Genomic DNA, 24836 nt, shown 5'->3' with positions numbered 1-24836 from the left:
CGATACACTGACTGACCAGATCGCGTCGTAGCCCATGTGTTAAGCTGTCTCAACTGCTCGTATAGGTACCTTAGTATTGAGCTGCTATATCTTCGGAATACCTTCCCAACCTCGATAGTTGTTTCCTACTAACATAAGCCCGGGCCTTGTACAATACATAATGGTATTGTGCCCAACTCCTTTGAAATGTGATTCGATTATCGTTCGACTCGGCTCGACGGATCGGTCGATTGATTTGCGGGGTAGCCGCCTAATAAGGGGCGCTTGAACGTTTTGATCTGGGGGAATGACATCAAAGGGGGGGTTGAATCATTCATTAGAAGACCATTTCTCAGTCGTCCCAGGGCCGTAAAAACTGACAGCAAAAGAGGAGCCTGATGCTGCATTATCTGTACTTGTAGCTATGGTCGCGCTACGGTAAGTGATTTCCCCGATTTCCTAATAATCCCCATCAACCCAAAGAAAAAGAAAAAGCCAACAGCCTCCTTGCAACGCCTCTCCGAGTCCCTGCGTTCTTGATGCCCCAATTCTCACACAATTATAGGTACTTAGTTCATGGTGTGGGGCTGCCACATGCCATGCCATGCCATCACGCACTCCCGTGCTCTGGCTCTAATGATGCTCTTCGAGAAACAAGCAATCCAAAAAGAAGGCCATCTCTGGGCAGCCTTGAAACAAGGAATGAAGGGAACTACAACCCCAACATGCTCATCTGTCTCCTCAGCGGGCTCGCAGCAATGCTGGACTCCTCGCTGGTATAGTACGCCGAGTCGGTATCGAGATCCCATCCGTCGCCATCCTCGCTCCCATCCGAAGCAGCCGCACTGCCGCCATTCCCGCCGTTGCTGCCGTTGACAGCGCCGAGGTCAAACGCCTTTTGCGTCGCCGCGCGGACGTTCCACCTCAGCGTGCGCGAGACGCTGTCGAACCACTCGGTATCGGTGCGGACGACGGTGGGGAAGGGGTACTGCGACGCCGTGATGGTGACGTGGTCACCCTGCTTCAGCTCGATGCGGCCTTTGCCGTCGAAGGCGCAGTACGCGGTGGCGCGGCTGTTGCGCGGGACAGATACCCGCAGGAGCATCGTGTCCGAGAGGACCATGGGGCGGAAGGACAGGGTGTGTGGGCAGATGGGGGTGAGCAGGATGGCGGGGATGTCTGGGTGGACGAGCGAGCCGCCCGCGGAGAGGGAGTAGGCTGTGGATCCTGGATTGCCGCCGAGTCAGCACTTCATCCGAAGTAATATTTCACGGTGGGGTCAGAGTGAAAACTCACCAGTCGGCGTCGAAAAGATGCAGCCGTCCGCCTGGACTACCGTCAGGAGCTCGTTGTCGCCGTACAGCTCCAGGTTGGAGACATAAGGTGACGGCCCGCGGTCGATGACGAGCTCGTTGAGCACCTCGAATTGCTCGCCCTCTTCCATCTCATGGCCGGTTGGCCCGTCGCGGTACACGGTGCAGGTGAAGCGCATGCGGAGGTTCACCCGCATACCGTCCTCGCCCATGACACGGTTCAGGTGGTCCTTGTACCGCTCAAACTCGAAACTCGTCAGGAAGCCGAGACTACCCAGGCTGAAGGATAACACGGGAGGCACAATGCGCTGGAAGAGCCAGGAGGTGAAGAGGACGGTGCCATCGCCACCGAGAGTGAGCACCAGGTCGAACTTCTCCGGTTGGATCCAGCACAGGTCGGGGGTCCAGTACTTGAGCATGTCGTGAAAGCGTGGGTTCTCGTCCGTTATCCCGGGCGCGTTAAAGCGTTTCGAATGGCGCAGTTTGGCGTCCACATATACGTTCACGCCTAGGTCGGATCCATATCGCGGGGTTCGAAGCAACCACAGTGTGAGCTCCCGGGTGAGTAGCACGAGCTGGTTGTCACGCGCCTTGGTCACAATCATGACGTTCTTGACGGCGCGCTTGATGGGCCGACGCTGGAGCTGCTTGGATACCTCCCGGACGCCGGTGGCGGTCTGCACCAGGCGCGAATGCGACATCCACTCGTCATTCTTGATCTCCTCGAGTACCTTGTCGATGTCGACCGCATCGTCGAAGCGATTGTGGTAGAAGCACGGCGACTGGAGCGAGGGGAAACCGGTGGTCGGCGTGACCGTCGTATTAGAGCGGGCGTTCTGTGCCTGCGCAAGACCGTTGAGGGCGTCGCAAAGTTGTTGCGAAGAAGAGGAGGCGGGCCGGTTGTCGCCGCCATTCGGGGCGCCGGTTGCTGACAGCATGTCGGTAAGGGACAGGGCCTGGGGTTTGTTGTTTCGGGCAACCGAGGCCAATGCCTTCATAATAGTCTGTCGAGGCACAGACTCGATCGAGAGGGCGTTCCTGCGGTGCCCGTGGCCACCGGCGGGAACAGAGCGGGAAGGAACGGCGCCGCTACTGCGTTGTAGGAAATCGAAATCCGGTGATGCAGAGGCGCCTACTGCAGGCAAAGCGGGTTGAGGCTCGGCGACAGGTGCATCATTCCGGGTTGGTGTTGTCGTTGTTGATGCTGAAGGTGGCGCGGTCAAGGAAGTGGGCGTAACAGATGCAGAGGGTATGACAACGCTCGGATCCCCGTTGTCCGGAGGGGACAGGAACAGATCTAAAGCGACATTGCAATTCTTGGGGCGGCCGGAGTTGGCGGGCGATGGGTTATTAACTGCGTCCGAGAAGTTGCACCGCTCTTGCCGAAGTGGGAGCGGCGGGAGGTCAGCGGGGTGACCAAGGGCTGGGTGAAATGAACCGGGCATGGTTGAATCAGCTGTGGGGGTGCTATTTCAGGCCGGGCTTAAATCCTGGTCCACTCTGGGGTTCGTAGTAAGAACCCTTACTGTGTGTACTGTGCAGATCAGGGTCTGGTGCCTTTGGAAACAAGGCACTCCCGTCAGGTGGCGAGTGGGAGGTTTATAGTACAGTATGTACTGTACAGTACTGTACGAATCTGTCTGGTAGCGAACCTTCTGGTGAGGTCAGGTCGCAGGACCGGATCTCAGTGAACCGCTGCAATGGAGCTTCCGGCCTGAGGTGTGTATAACCTTCGAGATGCTGCAGGGGTGCGAGAAAAACGCCCGGGCGACCCAATACTGTACACGGTTCCGTGCGTTCCGTCGATGTCACGCCGTAAAAACCAGCTGCGATGTCCGTCGGCGTTAGCTTCTTCCCTCTCTTTCCTTCGGTCGTTTATTATTATTACCCTCTTGGCTTGGAATATCTCCCACTATAACTCTCGAGGGATCAGAATCCGGCCAAAGGAGATACGGTCGGCTGCTGGAAACCAAGAGTCAGCGGGCCTGTCCTGAGCTAAGGTGGCCGTTGCAGGGGTCAAACAACCGTGACCGGGGCCTTCTCGACCTGGCAACTCGGGTTCCCAAAGACAGTACTGTGTAACACAGAAAGGTTAGGGTGCTCACCTCGGAGTCCGCAGATCCCCCAGGTTCGGTAGTAGATCCTGCTTCCCAGTGGTCGTACGGATAGCCTACTGCTCGGGAATTTGAAGGTGGTTGTGTGGTCTCGGGGACTCGATGCCGAGCAGTAGCGGGAATGGCTTTTGTCGGGGGAGCCGGTGGCGGGTCCGTCGGGTGGAGTTCAGTCCTGGAACAATAGCCCCGCCGTGGTCGAAAGTTATCTCCGGCCGGCTAGCTTATAATCGCGTTGGCCGTGTACGGTATTTACTGAAGTGCTTCAATTGGCGCCGGACTGATGACGCTTGTGACCCCAAGAGATGGCAGCTTGTCCTCCAGGTGGGTGCGTTGCTTAGGCGGGGATGGCAGTAGTGTCTCCGTATTGCGTACGTGATGCCGGGCTTGATTCGTCTGTCGCTGTGACCGGCCGGCCGCGCGCACAGGATAGGTGACTGGAAGGAGCCAATGCACGTTCGTTGGAGTGATTAGAAGGCGATTGGGTGCAGTTGGTTGAACAGAATCGAGCGAAGATGAACCAGCAACGCAACACTCTCTAGGAGCAAGCCGAATATTAAAAATAGTATATGCGAAAGAAGCGAGACCAATCGACAAAGCCAAAGTATAAGGTAGAAGTGATTAGAAGAGCTACCAGAGCCCGCTCCTTGAGGTGCTCCCGGAGCCAAAGAAGTAAACTGGGATGGCGATAAAAGAATGGTTGCTTGGCTTCGCGGTCAAGAGAGCATCACGGCATGCGTTCTGGCGGTTTAATATCCATCTCATGGCCAAAGAATAATACTGGAAACCTTGCGAACTCAGGGACACTGTCAGGAGCGCGGTTACAAGGGGGCCGTTTGGAGTTACCTGGGGATTTCTGGGAGCCGCAGTTAGCCCCGCGAGCCCCGTTGTCTCGGCTGGTAAGATCTGCAAGGAGTATAGACACCTTGAGCATAGCAAAGAGTACATTTCATTATATACGTACACTAAATCGAAGAACGTACCCATGCATACGAAATACTGCAATACTTACACAGGGCTTTGATGTGCTATGGAGGAGCACGAGCCACGGCTTAAGCATATAGTAATATGCTACATTGCGCGGAATATAGAGGCAATGGTGTTGTCCAAGCCCGTTGCTGCGGACTCTCGGCATATTCTGACAAAACCACAGGATTCCATTTCCCGTGCCCCAGCAATGTAGGGTCGCCCAATGTAGTCCTGAGAGTCGGAGGTTTCTTACAGTGTAACTGTCTCACTGAACCTGAGAGGGAATCCCCCACGTAATAGGAACCAGCAAAAGTAATCCGTAGGTATGTTGGATGGTTTTCCCCTAGAGAAACAACAGGCTTCTGTCTTGGCGGCCGGAAATGCCAGCCGTCTCATCAGGTTGTCCCCTCGAAACTAGGGTCTGGAGGCGAGAGGCTGGGGGTTGACAGCACTCAGCGTAGCATCGCCGTGTGCATCTCCAGCAGCATGAGCGGGAAGCGCTGTACATCTGCCGCCGCTTCAGCTCGCCCAAGCAGCCGCATGAAGGCGATCCTTTTGTGCGGCCGAGAATGTTTGAAAGCTCTCGCGGTGAGCTTGTACATACAATACGATACAGGACAGTACAGCCCCGTGGCTGTCCTACGCTAGCTGCAAGGCTGCGCTGCCATCGTTCTGGGACTTCCCCCTACCTTAGACCCCGCAAAATCCGCCACCAAGCGCCGAGTTTCGAGTATCAATACCAAATCTAAGCCTGCAGCATCCAACCTCGACTTTCAGACGCCTGTCACTGTCAGACTGCCCAGACAAGGTATTTCCGCCTAAGGGGAGCAATGCTGAGATGAAACAGGGCCTCGGCCCGCTAATGGAGTAATTTCAAACATGGCCGTTGCAGGCGGGCCCACCAACGTTTGAGATGGTGAGTCGTGACACCTTGCTTCCAGCGCAACACTGACCCCGAGCGGAACATCGCAAAGTCGGCAAAGCTCCGAGTCTCAGGCATTGATTCTCTTCGTTCCTTAGTGACAGCTTCAAAAAAACTGGCTGCCGATAACCGAGCTGTCGTGTCACTGCGCAGCACTTCAAGTCGCCCTTGGAGCGCCGCACCCATGCTTTACCCGCCTCTTTCCCCTGTTCTGGCACACCATCCATGACCGTTGTGACGGTTTTGAAGGCCGAAGCCGCGATGCGAGCGCTACCTCGAACAGCTTCCGCTTGAACCCGCCTCATCCTCATCCTCTTGAGCATCGGACTGACTTCGGCGTTCGGTATGGAGAGTCAAAACAAGCCCATAGCGAATCCCGCATCACTTCCAATGCAGGTCCGTAGCCACTTTTGATTCCATTGTTGACCTCACAAAGTGCCGCATATCCGGCCCGCTGGCATCCTCATCGTCGAGTACCATGGCAATACCCTCCTTTTGTGTCGTAGGTCGACAGCAAACTTTCCTGGCAGTTTCGTAGACGTCGTCCCATTCATTGACCGTAAAGTGGCCCTCGCTCTCAGCAAGAAGCAGCTCGTCATGAGACGTGAAAGCCAGGACGTGCACTGACTGGGCGGTCTCAACCTCCCTCGGCGAGGGATCAACTATCGTTTGTTTTGTGCCATTTTGATGACTTAGCGCTACAGCAGTAGCAGTTGCTATTGCTTTCATCGGCACGCCGGCTGAGAGAAGCGCTAACACAGAAGTCTGGAATAGTGCAGGCATGATGGAGATGTTCTGTCATAGGGATTAGTGTACCGGTGTTGACCTAATCCGTCTTCAGCAGCCTCACGCACCAGGTTAGCCTGAACCAACTTTGTGTTCACATAGTCATTCTCTGGCGAGTGCTCGATCTGTAGAACTATTTGGATGAGAGATCGCGGGAAGTTCTTGACAAGGATGATCTGGGCGAGTGAGGATTGTAGAATCGACTCGAGGTGCCGCTCCCGGGTTCCTATATAGTCGATTCAGTCATGAGGTGCCCTTCCGACATGAGAATTAGTGCGGTGCCTCTCACCCCCGATCCCTGCTGCTGGTCGTACGATGACATCGACGTGTGCCTCATATGGGTGCTCATCCCGCCGCTGCGCTTCAATGGGCCCATTCACCGAGCCTGTCACGATGTAACCCGCGTGAGAGTACTTGGCAGACCCGTCCGCACGCGGAAGAACGCCAGTGGCGGCTTCTGGTACTGTTGTTGCTGTCATTGTAGAGGCAAATCGAATAGTATCGGCGTGCAGAATTCAGGGTTCTCGACGTTCCCTAGTGTAGTTGGAATTTGAGCCTTTTGAGGTAACAATCGGGTTGGTGGAGTTTGCACCCAGACTTCTGGGCTGAGCTCCGTACAGCAACAGGCGGATAGCCCCGCATCTCCGGAAGTTGCTTGCAGGCGAGCAAGCCACTTGCAGGGATTAGGGCTCTTCTTGCCTCAACCAAAGAGACGGAACCACATTCGAACCTCCTTCGAGAAACCCTCTTGGAAGGTGCAACACACACACCCGGGGTATGAAGGCATTTTACAGGCACTGGCCGGGCTCTGAGAAACGGACTCCTCTTACCAATCCACCAACCAACACAAATACAACCACATTTTGACTCTGTTCATCCCTCCCATCCAACACCCAACAGCAGAAAGGACGGAGCTTCTCAAATATGACATCGCCATCAAACACACCCCTTGGCCACGCAGCTAATGGTGCCGGACCTGCACAGGTGCCGCCGGGGCCAGCCCAGGGATTACTGAACCTGAAAGACCGGATCCCTAAACTGGAACCTCGGCGGAGGAGGGCCGAGCCGACCAACCCGATACCTGTCCCGGAGACACCGCCTGCCCCTCCCCGTCCGGACCCGGCAACTGTTGCCTTCACTGTTCCCAGGCGCAGAATACTTTCACCCTCGGATCACCAGCTGTTCCTATCTTCACCAACCTACAAATTAATCCTCTCCTTCATCTTTGGCCTCTCCGAGTCCGTCCTCGACAAGCCCATCTCCTCCGTCAAAGAGAACGACCTCTCGCCCACAGTCAGGTCCATCCTTTCGATCTTAGAAGAGATAGACTACCTTTGCCGGGACTCGCCGCCGGATGACCAAGGCGGCTCCCGCTTCGGCAACAAAGTCTTCCGAGTCTTCCTCGACAAAGTCAAGCAGCGCTCTCCTACATGGCATACCACCTTGTTCAACCTCCCTGACTCCTCCTCCTCCTCCTCCTCCTCCTCCTCATCATCATCATCACCCTCCGCGACTGCAACAGCATCCGAGGAGCTGTCGGCATACCTAACCCACTCCTTCGGCAACCGCAGCCGCATCGACTATGGCTCGGGCCACGAGCTCAACTTCTTGATGTGGCTGCTCTGCCTGTACCAGCTGTCGCTGCTCGAGCGGGGCGACTTCCCCGCGCTCGTGCTGCACGTCTTCACCCGCTACCTGGCCGTCATGCGCCGCGTGCAGAGCACCTACTACCTGGAACCGGCGGGCTCGCACGGCGTGTGGGGGCTGGACGACTACCAGTTCTTGCCGTTTCTGTTCGGCGCCAGCCAGCTGGTCCACCACCCGTTCATCACGCCCCGCGCAATCCACCAGGAGCTGACCCTAGAAGAGTTCGGTGGCGAGTTCCTGTACCTGAGCCAGGTGGCGTTTGTGAACAGCACCAAGACGGTCAAGGGGTTGCGGTGGCACAGTCCGATGCTGGACGATATCAGCAGCGCGAAGAACTGGGCTAAGATTGAGGGGGGCATGAGGCGCATGTTTGTGTCGGAGGTATTGGGGAAGCTACCGGTTATGCAGCATTTCTTGTTTGGGGGTCTGATTCCCGCAGCTGAGGGGATGAGTGACCCAGCGGAGATGGGGCTGAAGAGTGAGGAAGAGGAGGAGGAAGAGGGCGGCGAGGTGCAGGTGTTTGATGATCAGGAGGGGGTGAGGCATGTGCATCAGCCGAGCGGATGGGGGGATTGTTGTGGGATCAAGGTGCCGAGTAGTATTGCAGCGGCCGAGGAAATGAAGAAGAGGGGAGCCGGAGAGCAGTTGAGGAGGATACCGTTCGACTGACTGGGCCTGAAATGTCTTTATGGTATCATTACTTCCCTAGTCGTTGTCTGATTGAACAGCGGATAAGCCGCGGCATGATGAAATTAATGGCCGTGTTTGGATCGTCAATCTAGCTATAGTATACCGCAGGGCGTGTGAAAATGACGATTGAGAACATCCTGCGGATACCTTATATCGCTAGAGAGGAAACCGTACTTAATGAATGTCCATTTGGGACAGATCGTAAGCATCATCGACCATCTGCCGTACGGGATGATCAGACAAGCATGGATCTGAGAAGTGACTTGGTGTCCCACGGCCCTTTGACGGACGCCGCTATATTTGATGGGCTATGATTCCCATTGAAGCTGGAATACGTGCCTTAGATGATAAGAGGGATGCTAACCGCTCAGACTGAGGCTCCTAAATACGATACAGCTGTGGCAACCGCTCACGGCGCCTGGGGGAATACCAATGGAGAAGGGTATCAAAATGACGACAATTCCGCTGAACGCCTGCTAATGTGACCCTTACCGTGATGCCGGATGAAGAAACTGAAAAAAAAAGGGAAGAGAAACCAACATGCCTGCTAAACCGGCAAGAGCCGCGCCAATGATGTCCCGTCCCATGCTGCGTTCCAATCTGTGGAAAATGAGAAGAAGCTGCCACCATGCTGTGTTGCCGAAGTAATTCGCGACTCGCAATATCAATGGGGGGCGTCAGTCCTCCCATATCGTCTCCAAGTCCAGATCCTGCCTTCTCTCGGCACCACACACACTCCATCGCTTCCGCTTGTCCCGGGAGCTGAAGCCGGTCAATGTCCGGCCGCGGATAGGCATATCCAGGCTGCTTCTGCCCTTGGCATCGCCGCCTTCGGCAGCGTCCGCCGCAGCTTTCAGCTGGGCTATTCTCTCGGCTTCCAAGGCAGCCTCTTCAGCATCGGGGGAGTCGGGTATAGTCTCGAGACTAGAGATGCTGGGGCTCCTCGACCTGGCAGAGGTGGGAGTCGAAGGCACAGAGGACGAGGGGTATATTGCAGAAGAGGCGTAGCTGCCAGAAAACGAATCGTATGATCGGTATGATGGGGAATTGCCAATCGAAGAGGGTGTGGTTGGGATTGCGCCGGGAATTGAGCCGTTGCTGACATGAGCAACCTGGAAGAGCGGTGATGACGGTCGCCGCACTTTGGGCATTGTTGTGGGAGGTGCGATGCCCAGCGCTAGGTTTGGCGAACTGCTCCTCTCGGACAGTTTCCGCTGGGGGTCTAGGACAGAGACGCGGGTCGGCGAGGAAGGGAAGCCCTCGTCTATCGGCTTTCGCGGGATGCGGATTCGGCTGGGGGAACCGGCGGGACTCTGCGGGCGGAGCTGAGGAGAGTAGAGGAGGTGCCCAGTAGCATTTGTACTGGGCATGGACTGAGTCCGAGCCATGGGCGGAGCCAAGCTCGCGGCCGATCGCGACCTGACGTGGTTGCTAGACAACGGCGAGGATGCGCGGGGTCGATACGGGAGAGCAGGCGGCATCCAAGACGGCGATATGGGAGAGGACGGTGAAGGGTCGGTAGATCGGCGGATAGTGGGAGGTTTTCTCAGGAAGTCGTTTTCGTGAGAGCCGCCAGACGCTGTTCCCTGAAGCCTCAAGCTGGGAAGTGGTGATGGCCGGAACTCCTCCATCCTCTCTGTTTCGGGAACCGGCTCCATGTTGACCGAGTTATGTTGACCGAGTTATGTGCTGCAGTCGGGATACCGTGCTGATGGCTGAATAGAGGGCATACGGGACCAAGAGCAGCGGATTGCTGCGGCGGAACCAGCGCTAGGCGAGGCGAGGGAAATTGGACGGACAATCACCGCAAACAAAGTCCGTTTGCAACTTGAGTCGGTATCGCGGCTCGTCGTGGCCAGAACCGCATGCGGTTTCAGGTTGAAGAACCCACCTGTCGGTTTTACAGGGTCCACGGTCAGCCGCTTCTTATGCAGACGCCGTAATCATGACCGATGGGAAGCCGGGAAAAGCTTGCTCTGTGGGAGCGACTTGAACTTGATGTTGTTGAGTCGAGACCTTGCAGGCCAGGCAGGCGCTCCTGCCGTATGACCAGAAGGGAGAGACACACCAAGTGAAGGACCGGACCGGGAAGAGAAGGATCGATGTGGGGGTTCTTTTATCCGGCGAAAAGGCGCCAATAACAGTTGCCAGGCAGCGTGAGAGTTTGCCGAGGCGGGACATCTGTGGAGAGCCGGGTGCTGATTGGACGCTAACCATGCGCCGTCGCGCGTTTTGCATGCGGACCTGTTAGGGGCGCCAGGAACCGCGCTTGGTCACCTGGAAGTTACCGGTGTCTTCTGGCCAGTGGCCACCGCAGTCAATAATTGGTGCCTACCGGGCTGTCTCAGTGCCATGGAGTACCTAGGCTCAGTTAGTTAGGTGGTTCAACTCATTGATGGCTGGCGAGAAAATAATCACCCATTATACCAACATTATCCGTATTTCCGTGTGAACTAGGTTCCTGGCTGAGCCTGGTTATGGCTTCAGTACGGGTCCTCAACACTCCAGCTTCACTGATGTTTCTCCTCAAATAAACCACTTTACCTAGTACCTTAGATGTTGCTTCATCAAATCGAATTGGGTGAAGGCCATAAGATTGATGGGTCGGGGCCAACTTGAATTCACAGGTTTCTCTTCACTGTTGCCACCTGCGGGCACTGTATTACTCATCCGGCAAAGCTCTGCTAACTTTATTTGCCTCCGTCCTTTTAACAGATAACTTCGGCCTTGACATCTCCAGTCAACGCTTTCCTTCCGCCTGCGTCACTGCGGGTTCTATTTGCCCCTTCTCTGTCACTTCTCATTTTCTTGCACTTTCCGAAGTCGCTGTATTTCAAAAAGCGCACCATAAAGAACCTCTCTTGAGGACCGTTCACAAGTTGCCCCACCTGTATGTCCTTAGTTTGCCCACACCTAACTACTTCCCATCATGTTGGAAACAGCACCGGCGACTCGTTCACAGACTGGTCGTCACCGAGGAAGAGGCAGGAATCGGGGCTCGGGGAGAGGCCGTCACAATGCGCCCAGACATTCAGATGCCGCCACGGAGAGAAACCAGGCCGCGCGGCCATCACCGTCTCCGAGTCGACCTGAACCAGTTGTCGCGGCTTCGAGTGGAATCGAACAGGCAGCGCCTCCACGGGATGGGCAATCCTCGAGGGAACGAGGGCGAGGCAGGGGCAGGCAGGGCGGCGGGAGGCGTGGAAGGGGCGGTACCGGTCAACGATCCATGGTGGTCTCCCACCGGGGAGGGCGAGGGCCGCCCCAGGTCCCAGGTCCGGGAGGCAGCGGCTCGTCAGAACCAGGATTGCGCGTTACTGCGCCCGAGTTCGTGCCGGGGCAACCGGTGGCAGTGGCTGGGTTGACCACCTCTTCAGCATCGACTACTGCCACGGCTCTCGGTGATCGAAGCTCCCGGCGACAAGCCGCTGCTCCGGCGCAGAAGCAACGAGCAGGACCTCCAAGCAGAGTGCCGAAATCCACGGCACCAGACCTGACCACTCGTATCCACGAGGACATCAATAATCACGAGTACGAGTGCGTCATCTGCACGAACGAGGTGCTTCGAAACTCAAAGGTGTGGGCCTGTCCCATCTGCTGGACAGTCACCCACCTCCACTGCGTGAAGAAATGGCACGCAAATCAAGCGAAGGAGAAGCAGGAAGACCAGGAGAGAGGGCAAAACCAGGAGATCAAGGACTGCTGGCGGTGTCCGGGTTGCAATTCTACCCTGATCGAGCAGCCTGGGCCATATCGCTGCTGGTGTGGCAAGGATACCGACCCGAAGCCCATTGCAGGGCTTCCTCCCCATTCCTGCGGCCAAACTTGCTCGAAATCGAGGGATACGTGCCCGCACAGATGCTCGCTAATGTGCCACGCCGGGCCTTGCCCACCATGTACGTTGATGGGCCCGACTCAGGCCTGCTTCTGCGGCAAGAACACCTCAACCAAACGTTGCAGCGAGACCGACTACGGAAAGGGATGGAGCTGTCAAGAGCCTTGCGGCGATTTACTTCCTTGTGGCCAGCACACGTGCACTCAGCCATGCCACGCCGGACTTTGCGGAGCGTGCGAGATCCCGATGCTCTCCGCCTGTTATTGTGGCAAGGAACAGCGGGAGATGCCCTGTAGTCAGCGCGACGACGTCCTGGAGTCCTTCGACCATGGGCAACGGAAGTCGACATCACCCAGCCCTGAATCGGACTCGGGCCGGTGGTTCGAAGGCTCATTCCGCTGCAGCAATCTTTGCAGCAGGCCATACGACTGCGGGCTTCATACCTGCCAAAAGCCCTGTCACCCGCAGGACGAAGCAACAGCCCACTGCCCGTTCTCCCCCGACGTAGTGACCCACTGTCCTTGCGGCAAAACCACACTCGAGTCGATGTCTGTGGCACCAAGACAGGCCTGCCAAGATCCCGTCCCTCATTGCGACAAGCCATGCAATAAGGTTCTGGCTTGTGGTCACCGGTGCCCGGACCGATGTCATACCGGTTCTTGCGCGCCTTGCACCCAACATGTCGACGTAACGTGCCGATGCGGGAGAACAACGGGGCGCTCCATGTGCCATCAGGGGCATGTGGAGCACCCACTCTGCTTCCGGGTTTGCAGAACCAAGCTCAACTGCGGGAGACACGAATGTAGCGAGCGCTGCTGCTCCGGCGAAAGGAAGGCGGCGGAGAGGCGGAAACAGAAACGGACTAGCGCCGACGAGAACTACGAGCCGGAACACATCTGTCTGCAGGTTTGCGGTCGGCCGTTGAAGTGTGGCATGCACACTTGCCAGCAGCTATGCCACAAGGGCCCATGCATGTCATGCCCTGAAGCTATCTTCGACGAGATCAGCTGCTCCTGCGGCCGGACTGTGCTCCAGCCCCCGCAGCCATGCGGGACGAAGGTGCCCGAGTGCCGATTCCCGTGCACCAGACCTCGTCCTTGTGGCCACCCGGCTGTACAGCATCAATGTCACTCCGACGACACACCCTGCCCTAAATGCCCCTTCCTGGTGGAGAGGCCTTGTATTTGCGGCAAACAAACGCTCAGGAACCAGCCCTGCTGGTTCGAGGACGCGAGGTGTGGTCTACCTTGCGGTAAAAAGCTCAAGTGCGGAGCTCACGAATGCAGGAAGCCATGCCACAAGCCCGGGGAGTGCGAAGACGCCGAATTCTCGGGCTCACATTGTCCCCAGCGGTGTGGCAAGACCCGGAAATCCTGCGAACATGCCTGCGAGGAGCAGTGCCATGCTCCTTATCCGTGCAAAGAGGATAAGCCATGTCAATATAAGACCTTCATCACTTGCCCTTGCCAGCGCCGCAAACAGGAGGTCCGGTGCCAGGCTACAAAGTTGAGCCCATGGTCTACCAGAGAGACGACTTTGGAGTGCGACGACGAGTGCCTGCGGCTCCAGCGGAATCGGAAGCTAGCTGAGGCTCTAGATATCGACCCCGACGCACACAGCGATGACCACATCCCATATGGTGATTTCACGCTCAAGTTCTTCCGTGACAACACCAAGTGGGCACAGGAGAAAGAGCGCGAATTCCGCGACTTCGCTGCTGCACCGGAGGAGAAGCGCCTGCGGTTCAGGCCGATGCCATCCCACCAGCGGGCGTTCCTGCATGCCCTCGCTGAGGATTTCGGTCTCGACTCGGAGAGCCAGGACCCGGAGCCGCATCGCCACGTCTGCATCTTCAAGACCCCGCGGTTCGTGTCCGCGCCGCACAAGACGCTGGCGCAGTGTCTCCGCATCGCCAAAGCAGCCTCCACCCTCGCCGCCGGCGCTTCGTCGCTGCGGCCTGCCGCTGCTGTTGAGAAGCAAGCTCCCCAGCAAGCCTTCAACGCGCTGCTGCTCAGGAACCCGCGCTTTGGCCTGACGATCGACGAGCTCAACGCAGCCTTGTCCACGCATCTTGCCTCCTCCTCCCGCAGCACGGGGCCGGCGCTGACCTACACAACCAGCTTCCTCCCTTCCTCGGAGAAAGTGCTCATCAAGGCGACCCCGGTCCTCACAGCCGCCGCCGTCGCGACCTCACTCGCGCCCACTCCGCAGGAGGTCGAGTCGATCCTGTCGAAGCTCAAGGTTGCTGTTGCGCAGACCGTGTCCCGCCTGGGTTTGGCCGGCGCCGTGTCGCTGTGCCACGTTGATACTGTCTTGGGACAGCATGTCATTACACGGGGGGAAGATCAGCCTGCGGCTGGCGATGCTAGTGGGTGGAGCGCAGTTGCTAGTCGCGGGTCGTGGAAGAAGGTGGCGAGGATGCGGGCGCCGGCGGCCGCTGCGCTGCAGCCGGCTGTTGCGAGCGGGTTTGTGGCGCTGAGGAAGTTGGAGGTGAAGAAAAAGAACAAGAAGGAAGAGGCGGCGCCGCAAGAGAAGGAGGAGGCAAAGGAGGAGACGGTGGTGGATGATTGGCGTGCTGCGGCGGAAGAGGAAGAAGAGAAGGGCAAGACTGATGGATCAGAGAGCGGTGGCCAGGGGAGTGCCAGTGAAGATGGGTCCGTTGAGAACGGGAGAAATGATAGTAGTGCTGCTACTGTTCAGAGAGCGGAAGGAGGAGAAGGGCAAGATGAGACTAGACAAGGGGGGCTGAAGCAGGTCGAACCGGAAAATGCTGTTCCTGGCGTTGCTATGGATGTATAGACCTCCGCAGAGAAGGTTTGGGGCATATTAGACTGCAAATCCCGATAGTCGTGTTTGTCTTCGGCATGCCGGGACAAGCGAGCATACCTTAGATAGCCCCCCTGATGCAATGTCATGGTGATAATAACAACTGGTGGGTTATCCCGGTGAAGACATGTAACCCACTTGGATATTGTTATTCCCGACTTCGGTATCAGCGCGGGTGAGCTGGAGCAGAAATTTGCCTCGACATTTAAGACGGTGGGCTAAGGTACCTACTTTTAAGACAGCAGGTGGCCCGCGTTTGGGGGAGAGGGGTTGTTAGGGCGGACCAGCATCTGAATATAGCGAGACATACTGAACGTATCTCGATCTGATCGCCAACGGAATCAGTTGGGGGTATCTGGTGTCTAATCAACCACAACTCATACATTCATACTATAGTGCAGTCCTGTACAACAAGACATCACTATCACTCAACTTCTGCACTAGAAGCCGCGACAGATGTCCTGCCCCTCCCCTGCTCCTGCTGACCCTGTTCCAGCTCCGGAACCCGCTTCCCACCAGCAGCAGCCAGCCCGACCACATTCCTCAAGTTTCCAAAGCTGAGACAGTCGCTGATCCGCCTGGTCCCCGCAAACAGCATCACAAGCCTCTCCACGCCACAACCCCACCCACCCGTAGGCGGCAGCCCGGACCCGAGCGCATGCACATAGCTCTCGTCGATCTCGACTGACCCGTCGTCCCCTTCCCCATCCGCGTTGCGTGTCGCCGCCTGGAGGAGGAACTTGCGCCGCTGCTCGAACGGGTCGTTCTCCTCCTCGTACATGTTGGCGATCTCTCGCCCGCCCATGAACAGCTCTGTTCGCGCGGAGACGGTCTGGCCCGTCTTGGGGCAGACAAAGCTCTTGGCGAGCGGGGACATGCACACCGGGTGGTGGGTGAGGAAGAGAGGCGCGGTAGAGGACAGCGGCTCGATGTACGTTGCCGCGAGGCGGTCGAGGAGCTGCGGGAGGGAGGTTGCGGGCGCGTTGTTGTCGTTGTCAGCGCTTAGGGCGTCTAGGGATATGTTATGCTCTTTGAGTAAGGCGACGAGGTCGGATAGGGCGGTTGGGGAGGTGAGATCGGGGAGTGTGAAATTGAGGGCTGCTTCGAGGGTGGGGATGAACTCGGCCTGTTTGAAGGGGCTTTGGTACGTTGAGAGATCGATGGGCGGGAGGGAGGTGAGTTTGGTCGAGATGAGGGATTGGCAGTGGGCAGCTGCGCCGCGGATCAAGTCTTCGGTGAGGGAGATGAGGTCGGATAGATTGGCGTAGGCGTGGTAGAACTCGCAGATGGTGAACTCCGGGTTGTGGGTCTGATCGATGCCTTCGTTGCGGAAGGCGGGGCCGAGTTCAAAAACGCGGTCCACGCCTCCCACGACGAGCCGTTTGAGCCACAGTTCCGGGGCGATTCGCAGGGAGATATCCCTGGATACCGTCTTGGCAGAGACGGTGAAGGGGCGGGCATTCGCACCGCCGGCGTCTCCAGCTAGAATAGGGGTCTGGAATTCGAGGAAACCTCGGTCGTGCAGGAAGTCGCGGAGGTACTTTATGAGGTAGGACCGCAGCCGCAGGATGTCTGTCGTCCGGCGGTTAACGAGCATGTCGAGGTGGCGGTGCTGCGTCCGCGACTCCTCGTCCACTAGCTTTGTCGGTAGGGGGACAAGGCTTGGGGTCAGCAGCTCGGGGAGGTAGGTCGCCTGGATGGTCAGCTCGCCAGCCGGCGTGCGCGTGGCCTTCCCGGTCACAGAGATGATGTCGCCCCTGGTGAGCAGCCTGGCAAGCTCCTTCAGCCCATCTATGGTCGTGTCGTCTACGAGCTTCCCAAAATTACAGATGCCCTGCACACGCTCAAACTCGCCCTTCATATCCAAGAAGATGAGCTTGGACCCGGCACGCCGGACAGATTCGATACGGCCGTGCAGGGTGACCTCCTCCTCGGCAACCTCGCCCTGCTGGATGCGGGCATACTTCTCCCGGAAGTCCGGGATCCGCATAGGCGGGCCATTATGGCGGAGGCGGGGATATTTCAGGGCGTTGGCTTGCTCCAGCTCCTGCTGCCGGGCTAGGTGGAAGAAGCGTAGGTAGGCCCGGTTAGGCGGACCGACAGACTTCCAGGTGTACGGCCGCAGGAACTGGAGACTTGGTGTTGGCCTCATTGCATTGTCTAGAGAGGAAGTCAGCGCCTGATCCCCGGACTCGAAATTCTGTAAAGTCTTTGCAGAGGAAGACGGATATCAGAAGAATGGTTTAAGTTTGTGATCATACACGCATAGCGCGTCAGTCGCAACGGTTCTTTGATATGTTGTTCATCATTGCGCGTCAAGCAAATCTAGCTAGTCAAGGGCTCCTCTTACTCACAATTGGATTGCTGGACTCCGGGGATGTCGTTTGTCCCAGGTTGAGTTCACAGATCCAACTCGTGAGCCGTGAACCTCAAGCCTCAACTTTTTTGCAGCACATACCGGGATCCACAATAACGTTACTGCAGCAAATCAGAGATCAAGATGCTCCTTAGCTCCCCTCTTGGCTGCCGGTCAGAGAGGCCCGATGTTCTGCCGCCAGCTCTTGGCATGACGAGCAAAACAGTTCAATCGCTTGGTCGTGCTGGTGTACAAGTACAATACCTGAAAGCCGAAGAACAAGACGACCACGACGAAGAAGACGGCCATCGACCAAACCCCCAGCAGGCCAACACAGCCGATTCCATTCCTCCATCGGCAATCCAATCCGCCGCAACCTGCCAAAATGTCTTTCCTCGGCTTCGGCCAACCCAAGCCCACCTCAGCCGAGAAGATCGCGGCCGTGGAGAACGAGCTCAAGGTTGTGGCCGAGATGCACTCACGGTAATTCTCCCTTTTCCACACGGCGGCCGTCACCCTACCCCCCATGTACACCCACCCGATCAACAGCTGACCAAAGGGTGAACCTGGCGTCAAATAGTATGATCAAGGTCTGCACAGCGAAGTGCATCGACCGCACGTACCGCGAGGGCGAGCTGTCCAAGGGCGAAGCGGTCTGCTTGGACCGGTGCTCGGCCAAGTTCTTTGATGCCCACCAGACTATTTCGGAGCAACTACAGAGGGAAGGGGCGGCGCGCGGGCTCGGTGGGGGGATGTAGAGACCTACATCCACCTAAGGTACCTTAGCTGGACAACTCGGGATGGCTATTCATTTGAACAGGTGGGTATCTTTGAGAAGAAGTCGGTTTTTGGCGTCATGTATGATAACTTGCTCGGGAAGCGCAACATCCATGTTGGGGCGCATGTACAACACGAGATGGGATCGAGGGGACCGGGGAAGGCATATCTCGGTTTCCTCAGGCACAGGTTTTGGTTGGGTCGTGGGTTAGATGGGAGCTGTTTAAAACCACGAAACAAGTTGGGCCAGATGTACTGCGACATGTACAGTGGACATCAACCAGTGCCCGGTGAACGGATAAAATAGTGTGATCAGGCGCAACTATGGACCTAGGTTAGTATGTAATGATGGCATCTCCTCCCTGCTGGCCTAATTCATTACCCATAGCCCATGTGAATGCGATCAGGCCTGTAATGCTGGCGGTGTTATGCTAAATGCTCTTCCGAAACTCCCAACGCCGTTCAACTCCAAGATACCCAAGACTTCACCATTCAATGCGGAACACAAGCGTAATTCCCTTCCTCTCTACGTGCGATGTCGCACGACCTCCTGACTCTCACTCGGCCCCCTGGTGATGTTCGGCCCCGTCCCGATGCCCGTCAGGGTCCGAACAAACCAGTGCACCCAGCTCTCCGTCTCCAGCACAATCTTTAGATCCTCGGCCCTCCTCTCGACGTCCTCGACCTGCGCCTCGAACTGCGCGACCCCGTCCTCGACCTCGTTGACCCGTGACACGAGCGCGCCAATCTCGTACTCGAGCTTCGCCGCCAACCCCTCGACATCCTTGACCGCCTCACCAAGGCGTGCCCGCTCCGCGGCCAACAGCTCGCTGCTGCTGTGTCGCATGCGCTGGTACGTTTCGTCTACATCGCTGTGTAAAGAATGGAGGTCGGTTTGTTGGGCGTCAAGGGTCTGCTCGAGGGTTGAAGCGTCTGACACCCCCTTCGACACCCAGGGCACAAGGTCAGTTTTGATCAACTGGAGGCGGTTGTACAGGTTGTAGGACAGCTCTGCTTGTGATTGTAAGGGTAGCAGATCGCTTGTGCTAGTGCCCGCAGACACGTCGGTGAGGCTGATCAGCTCGACCCAGGAGAGGATGGCGTCCTCGGCCGCGCTGAAGGAGAGCCGTCGCGGATAACGGGCCTCGTTGAGACGGTGGCTCAAGGAGGAGACCATGCCGTCAACGCTGTGGCGACGCTGTAGAGCCAAGAGTGGTCCGTCAGAACACCGCTCGAGGGCGAGAACAGGCCCTTGGAGGTCCCCGTCGACTACGACGGAACCACGCGCCGAGACATTGGTGCTGCGGACCTCCTTTGCCATTTCAGTGACTGTAACCTCTAACGTCTCTTTCGCACCGAGTGTTGTGCTGGCAGCTGACAAGTGCTCCTCCGCTCTGTCCGCGCTCGTGACAGACATAGGAGGTGCCGACTCGTCTCCCTCCCTTTCTTTCAGGGCAGCAAGGTACTCTTCCGGCTTGGCCTTCCATGTGAATGCCCTGCCGACCGCGACTGGGCTTGTCACAGCGGCTGACGACTGGGCCAGCGTCGCAATACTGGGGGTCGAGTATCCGCTCATGCCTGTGTCCGGACTTTCGTCCTTTGACGGCCGGCTGACGTGCCCTCTGAGGCCGCCTCCCACGGCATCTCTAATACGTCCCAGCCCCGAACGGGCGTCATTCACCTTGTCCGCAACGCTTTTGAAGACCGTCTTGCGCAGGGCGTCTCGGTCGCCGCCAGGCGTGTCCGTCGTCATCGGCGCAGAGTTTGATGCCTGGAGAGGGGAAGAGGTTGCAGGTGACTCTTCCTTCTTCTTGGCCTCTAGCTCGTCCTCGACTGGTGCGGACTGCGCCCTCCTGTTTCCTAGCTGAGAACCAATCTCGTCTCCGAGCTCCTTTCCAAACGCTGAAACGGGATGTTCGGGCTCCTGATGCTGGTCCTGCAGCGTCCTCCTCGGCTTTCCGTGCCAGAGCCATTTGGCCCGTTCACCAGATGCAAGATTGATGAACTTGCCTAGGTCTAGTGTCTCAATATCGCCGATGTTGGCCTTATCCCGGCCACCTACCATGCCGATGACAAGTTCGCCTCGCTTCCCACCAATCTCGGCAACTGTAGACTTGACCGCCTTCTGCACGCCCCAACCGCCTTCCCCGGCTGCCGCCTTGGCGGTTACGCTGTGCAGTTTGAGAAGGGTCTGCCGATCAAGCCGCCGTGTCTTTTCCAGCCTTACGGATTTCTGGAATGTCCCGATGCCCTTCTTCGTGCTCTCTATGTCGAACGCGTCTTTGGATACCGGAGCGCCATAGTAGCTGAGCCGGTTCCTCGCTCCTAGAAACGTGCCTAGGAGAGCAGCGACCGTTGTTGGCCCAAGGATACCGTCCGTGGGCTCAATGTTGAAATATTCCGAGCCAATCTCGATCCACCAGTCGTTGATGGCCTTTTCCGTGACGTCACAAAGCAGGCCATCTATGTACACCTCCTCGAGCATGCCAAACATGAAGAGGGCCAGCTGGCAGAGCTTGACAAGCTCGACGACGGCCTGAACGAATGATATCCTGTCGCTCGTCTTGTACGTCTGCATGAATTTGGCTTGTGTTGCCGGTGTCGGTTCTGTAAGCGTGAGTCCTGACCGCCCAGAGCAGCCCAGCCGCTTCAGATTCTCGTTGACAATGAAAAGCTGGCGGTGCTTGCGTATGTCCCCTTCCGGGACCGGAATCACGGTGAGTGCCGAGGGGAAGCTGCTGAGGTTGGTGACCATAAGCTCCCCGATCTCCGTCTCCTTCGGCCGCGCATGATACTGATGGATGGCCCTGAAGTAGGCCCGCAGCATCGGCGACCAGTCCTTGCTGTCGGCGGGCACTTCCAAGACGCCGACAACAACCGAGTGTCTCGGGTCCCCAGTGTAGGTTGCGATAACGAGGGTGGGCGATTGGCGCGAGCAAGCCCACTGCTCGACCAGGTAGAGCTCATAGCCGGGAAGGACATGTCTACGTTCGACAACGGAGACCAAGGGATCGCTTTCTAGGAACCTGCACAGCGCACGTTAGCAGATGTGGTTGCTGGAACTGCAGCTTCGCGCAGTGGCCTGGCCCTACTTGAAAGCAACGGGGTCTGGGAGGACCACGCGACGCCGGTTGGGGTTGAAAGGGGCAGCAGCGCCAGCCGCCGCAGCGTCGGATCTCTGCTGCTGCGAGGCTGTCCGCGCCAGCGACAGGTCCTCCTCCCGATGCACCCTCGGGTCAAGGGCTACGGTCGGAAATCCGAGTCGCCGGGACATTGGATAGGCGGTGCTAGGACGTCAATGTCAACAGCCCAGCTGCGCATTGCTAGGGACCCAATAATGTTGGGTTCGTTCACCGGGCGGCCTCCATGCCAACAGCAGGGAAACAAGGCCAAGCGAGACAAGACGCCCCCAGACCCATCGTGGGGCCGACCGGGCGGTGAGGGTGAGGGTTGCCGGCGCCAAAGTGGTTGTGGGCTCGGAATTGGCTGGAGAAGAATCGCCTTGGTTGACTTCAAGAGCGTTGCTTCCAGAAAAACATAATTCGTCGGGAAGGGGAGCTCGAGAGGAAGCAAGTTGAGGTCGGTTGGTGCAACCGGCATGTGATGCAATAGGCAAGGTTCGGCATTCGGTGTCGCCGTACCGTACTGTACGTGTAACAGTACTGTAGCTTTTCAGACCTGTAATGTACAGATAAAACCCTCGTTTCTGAAAAAGGATAGTGCAGTACGGAGTAGGATTACAATACACGCGTATTTTACATAAACGTAAGTTTATACGTACTACGTTTCGTATCAGCTCCTCATTACCGCTGTGTATTGCACACATCGTTTTCCCTAACGGGTAATCTAGCCGTACCACTTTGCGCTCGCGACTCCTACTGTGTCACGATACATAAGGTACTAGTACCACATAAACCCCAGTCCAAGAGCGGGGTCCGAGACGGTACGTCACTCCGAGTCGCGAATTCGCAAGTCCAACTGATAACGGCTATTTGCCGTTTCTCTACCTTCTCACCTGAGGTAGTATCGTGCCGGCGAAGCAATGCTAGGCACACATGTTTGCTAGTATTTACGGAAGTCAAAAGTCTTATGGAAGCAATGGACGGGCCAAAGAAGAAGTTGGAGACTCTCCTGGACGAGTTGTCTCGAGTGAACAGTCTCCCCACGCTCAAAGCGGCGGCTCACGATGTCGACCGGATCATCGACCTGCTCAGCGAAGCCCGCGAGCAGATCGCTGGGAGTAAGTTTCTCCCCAGGCTCAGACGGTTGAACACCACTCTGCTGACATACACGTCCGTGACAGCCATGGACTCTCATACCGCGAGCTTGACAATGACAAAGCTCCAGAATCCGATCAAGACGGCCTTTGACAAGGTAAACGACAGTCTCAAGGCGGCATCATCGGCGCACAAGAAGGTGGGGAGGTCATTGGACAAGCACTTCCCTCTCAAACCGCTTCCCACAGACGACGACGTCATGGAGCAGCATCTTCCGCTAATCAACCGCGCTATCGCTATGCACTTGTTACGGGAAGGCCAGTTCGGCGTGGCCTCGACGTTCATCAATGAGATTCAGGCAAAGCAACTAAGCACCTCGTCATCTGACCCTGACGAGGCTATGGATGAAGATGAATACGAAGACGAGGAAGAGGAACAGGAGGCAGATGACACAGGCTCACCCGCAGATAGCAAGCACAGCAGCCTTGCATCGCTACACTCGGAAGAGCTGCAAGAGAAGTTCGCCGAGATGTACAGGATTCTCCAGCAAATACGAGCCCACAACCTCCTCCCGGCGATCGAATGGGCGCGGGCGAACTCCTCCGAGCTGGAAGCCCGTGGCAGCAATCTAGAATTCGAACTCAGCAGACTCCAATACATCTGGCTCTTCAAAGGTCCCGCGGTTAATGGCCTGCCCGACGACGAACGCAACGGCCAGTTGGGGGCGCTTGCCTACGCCCGAGAGCACTTCAACCGCTTCCAGGCACGACATCTGCGTGAAATCCAGCAGCTCGTCAGCGCCATGGTCTTCGCACCCAACCTCGCCGACTCGCCGTACAGCTCGACCTTCTACACTGAAAACGCCTTCGACGACGTCGCCTCTTCCTTCACCCGCGAATTCTGCAGCCTGCTCGGCCTCTCGGCCGAGTCCCCGCTCTACCTCGCCGTCACCGCTGGCGCGCTCGCCCTCCCGCAGCTCATGAAATACACCCAGGCCACCCGTAGCAAGGGGACGGAGTGGACGACGACTAACGAGATGCCGTTCGAGACGCCACTGCCGAACAGCATGCTCTTCCACAGCATCTTTGTCTGCCCCGTCTCCAAGGAGCAGACGACCGAGGACAACCCGCCCATGGTGATCCCCTGCGGGCACATGCTCGCCAAGGAGACGCTTCAGAAGCTGTGCAAGGGGAACCGCTTCAAATGCCCGTATTGCCCGAGCGAGGGCGTGCTGAAGGACGCGCGGCGGGTCATTTTGTAGGGCGTGGATCCGACGTCGGGTGCTGGGGAGCCGTTGAAAGCGAAGTTTGTCCGGGCACGGAGCAGTCTCCCTACTATATCCGCTTTCGAAGAGACAAGGCTCGAGGCAGCCCGAGAAGCATATCGGACGACTGTCAGGATCATTGAAGCTATTGCGGCTTTGCAGAATATCTTTGGGCCTGCTCGGAACAGTACCACTGCTAGTTGGGCTGATGATCCGCGGCGCTGAACACGACGCTGGCCTACCCGCCATAATAGGGGACCACGGTGCGGAACGGCCAGGAGGGAGGGGGAAAGGGGGGCGCCAAGGAGTTGGCACCATTCATCAATTATTATATCTTCTAGGCTGTCCTCTTCTTCATCAGCCGCACACGACGGGAATATGGGTTGGTTTGCGGGTCACGGAAACATGGAGTCGACTTTGGATTTGGAGTTCGGTGCTCTTGCTCTATTGCATACTCTCGCGTGGCTGGCTTCGTTCCAAAGGGTAATCAAACACTCACTGGCGACAGTAGCGGAGCGATGCAGGTTCCAGTCTGTTTTCCGCTAGCAAGGGCTAACGGATTAAATCCTATCGGAGCATGGGAGTGTAGTGCATAGGCGTCTCTTTCGGGATACCGTCGAAGCTTACGGCAACAGCTTCATGAATCTTGTTACTTAAGCCTTGCATTACTATGCGACAGCCATTAGCGAGGTAACTACGCCACAGCACACTTGGCGAACCACCGCTGCAAAACCGTTCGAAGCTGTAGATGTTATTTCCACAGATGATACGATTCCTTCCGCTCCCTCACCTATATTCCAGCGAAGACTCCACCCTTCTCCCTTTGTCCACCCCAACCCATTCGTCCCACCCACTCCTCAGCATCTTTGGTCCAGATAGCATCGAGGTCGACCTCCCGGTCAGCCTGCCGACGAGCAGGGTAGATGAAGGAGTAGATGTGTATTCTGATAGTCTGGACAGTGCCCCCACCCCCCGGAAAACAAACCGATCCAGACTCACTCAGAGCAACCCACTCAAAGCAAAGCCACTTGTTATGAAAGGAAAAGAGAACGCCATTCTCCCATCCAGCCCTTACCATTGCCTCCTCCCCACGGGGGGAAGGCAAGACAGGAATTGATCGCTGCCCAAACGCCAGAAGGTATGT

The 24836-nt window shown here is 57.1% G+C and overlaps 9 protein-coding genes across 9 annotated transcripts; 4 read left to right on the top strand and 5 right to left on the bottom strand.

Moving 5' to 3' along the window:
• Positions 1–538: 538 nt before the first annotated feature.
• Positions 539–3020, bottom strand: B0T15DRAFT_5586 (ATP-NAD kinase-like domain-containing protein). Its single transcript, XM_062870474.1, has 2 exons — positions 1276–3020; positions 539–1206 (listed from the first exon to the last, which is right to left on the bottom strand). Exons 1-2 carry the CDS (start codon positions 2735–2737, stop codon positions 692–694), a joined length of 1977 nt encoding a protein of 658 aa, XP_062725318.1. The 5' UTR covers positions 2738–3020; the 3' UTR covers positions 539–691.
• A 2655-nt stretch (positions 3021–5675) lies between these two features.
• Positions 5676–6559, bottom strand: B0T15DRAFT_488260 (uncharacterized protein; the record flags this gene model as incomplete). The annotated part of the gene is made up of 3 exons (XM_062866491.1): positions 5676–6089; positions 6149–6306; positions 6370–6559. 3 exons carry the CDS (start codon positions 6557–6559, stop codon positions 5676–5678), a joined length of 762 nt encoding a protein of 253 aa, XP_062725317.1.
• A 186-nt stretch (positions 6560–6745) lies between these two features.
• B0T15DRAFT_5456 (uncharacterized protein) lies at positions 6746–8745 on the top strand. Its single transcript, XM_062870133.1, has one exon. The coding sequence runs from the start codon at positions 7005–7007 to the stop codon at positions 8394–8396; it is 1392 nt and encodes a 463-aa protein (XP_062725316.1). The 5' UTR covers positions 6746–7004; the 3' UTR covers positions 8397–8745.
• On the bottom strand, positions 8612–10203 carry B0T15DRAFT_5467 (uncharacterized protein). The gene is made up of 2 exons (XM_062870160.1): positions 9083–10203; positions 8612–8815 (listed from the first exon to the last, which is right to left on the bottom strand). Exon 1 carries the CDS (start codon positions 10073–10075, stop codon positions 9095–9097), a length of 981 nt encoding a protein of 326 aa, XP_062725315.1. The 5' UTR covers positions 10076–10203; the 3' UTR covers positions 8612–8815; positions 9083–9094.
• Positions 10204–11007: 804 nt separating this feature from the next.
• Positions 11008–15247, top strand: B0T15DRAFT_5444 (uncharacterized protein). The gene has a single exon (XM_062870066.1). It carries the CDS (start codon positions 11347–11349, stop codon positions 15049–15051), a length of 3705 nt encoding a protein of 1234 aa, XP_062725314.1. The 5' UTR covers positions 11008–11346; the 3' UTR covers positions 15052–15247.
• A 66-nt stretch (positions 15248–15313) lies between these two features.
• Positions 15314–17491, bottom strand: B0T15DRAFT_5447 (uncharacterized protein). The gene is made up of 2 exons (XM_062870099.1): positions 17340–17491; positions 15314–17238 (listed from the first exon to the last, which is right to left on the bottom strand). The coding sequence occupies exon 2, from the start codon at positions 17228–17230 to the stop codon at positions 15503–15505; it is 1728 nt and encodes a 575-aa protein (XP_062725313.1). The 5' UTR covers positions 17231–17238; positions 17340–17491; the 3' UTR covers positions 15314–15502.
• A 163-nt stretch (positions 17492–17654) lies between these two features.
• Positions 17655–18461, top strand: B0T15DRAFT_515731 (Tim10/DDP family zinc finger-domain-containing protein). Its single transcript, XM_062868218.1, has 2 exons — positions 17655–17917; positions 18015–18461. The coding sequence occupies exons 1-2, from the start codon at positions 17820–17822 to the stop codon at positions 18190–18192; spliced, it is 276 nt and encodes a 91-aa protein (XP_062725312.1). The 5' UTR covers positions 17655–17819; the 3' UTR covers positions 18193–18461.
• Positions 18462–18606: 145 nt separating this feature from the next.
• On the bottom strand, positions 18607–21604 carry B0T15DRAFT_5435 (uncharacterized protein). Its single transcript, XM_062869994.1, has 2 exons — positions 21304–21604; positions 18607–21237 (listed from the first exon to the last, which is right to left on the bottom strand). Exons 1-2 carry the CDS (start codon positions 21483–21485, stop codon positions 18738–18740), a joined length of 2682 nt encoding a protein of 893 aa, XP_062725311.1. The 5' UTR covers positions 21486–21604; the 3' UTR covers positions 18607–18737.
• A 533-nt stretch (positions 21605–22137) lies between these two features.
• B0T15DRAFT_5411 (CTLH/CRA C-terminal to lish motif domain-containing protein) lies at positions 22138–24012 on the top strand. The gene is made up of 2 exons (XM_062869834.1): positions 22138–22451; positions 22515–24012. The coding sequence occupies exons 1-2, from the start codon at positions 22301–22303 to the stop codon at positions 23687–23689; spliced, it is 1326 nt and encodes a 441-aa protein (XP_062725310.1). The 5' UTR covers positions 22138–22300; the 3' UTR covers positions 23690–24012.
• Positions 24013–24836: the final 824 nt, after the last annotated feature.

The sequence above is a fragment of the Chaetomium strumarium genome (assembly GCF_033439665.1).
Source record: "Chaetomium strumarium strain CBS 333.67 chromosome Unknown B0T15scaffold_1, whole genome shotgun sequence".
NCBI lineage: Eukaryota > Fungi > Ascomycota > Sordariomycetes > Sordariales > Chaetomiaceae > Chaetomium > Chaetomium strumarium.
Note: the sequence above shows the minus strand (reverse complement) of the source record. Positions and strands in the feature narration are given on the sequence as shown.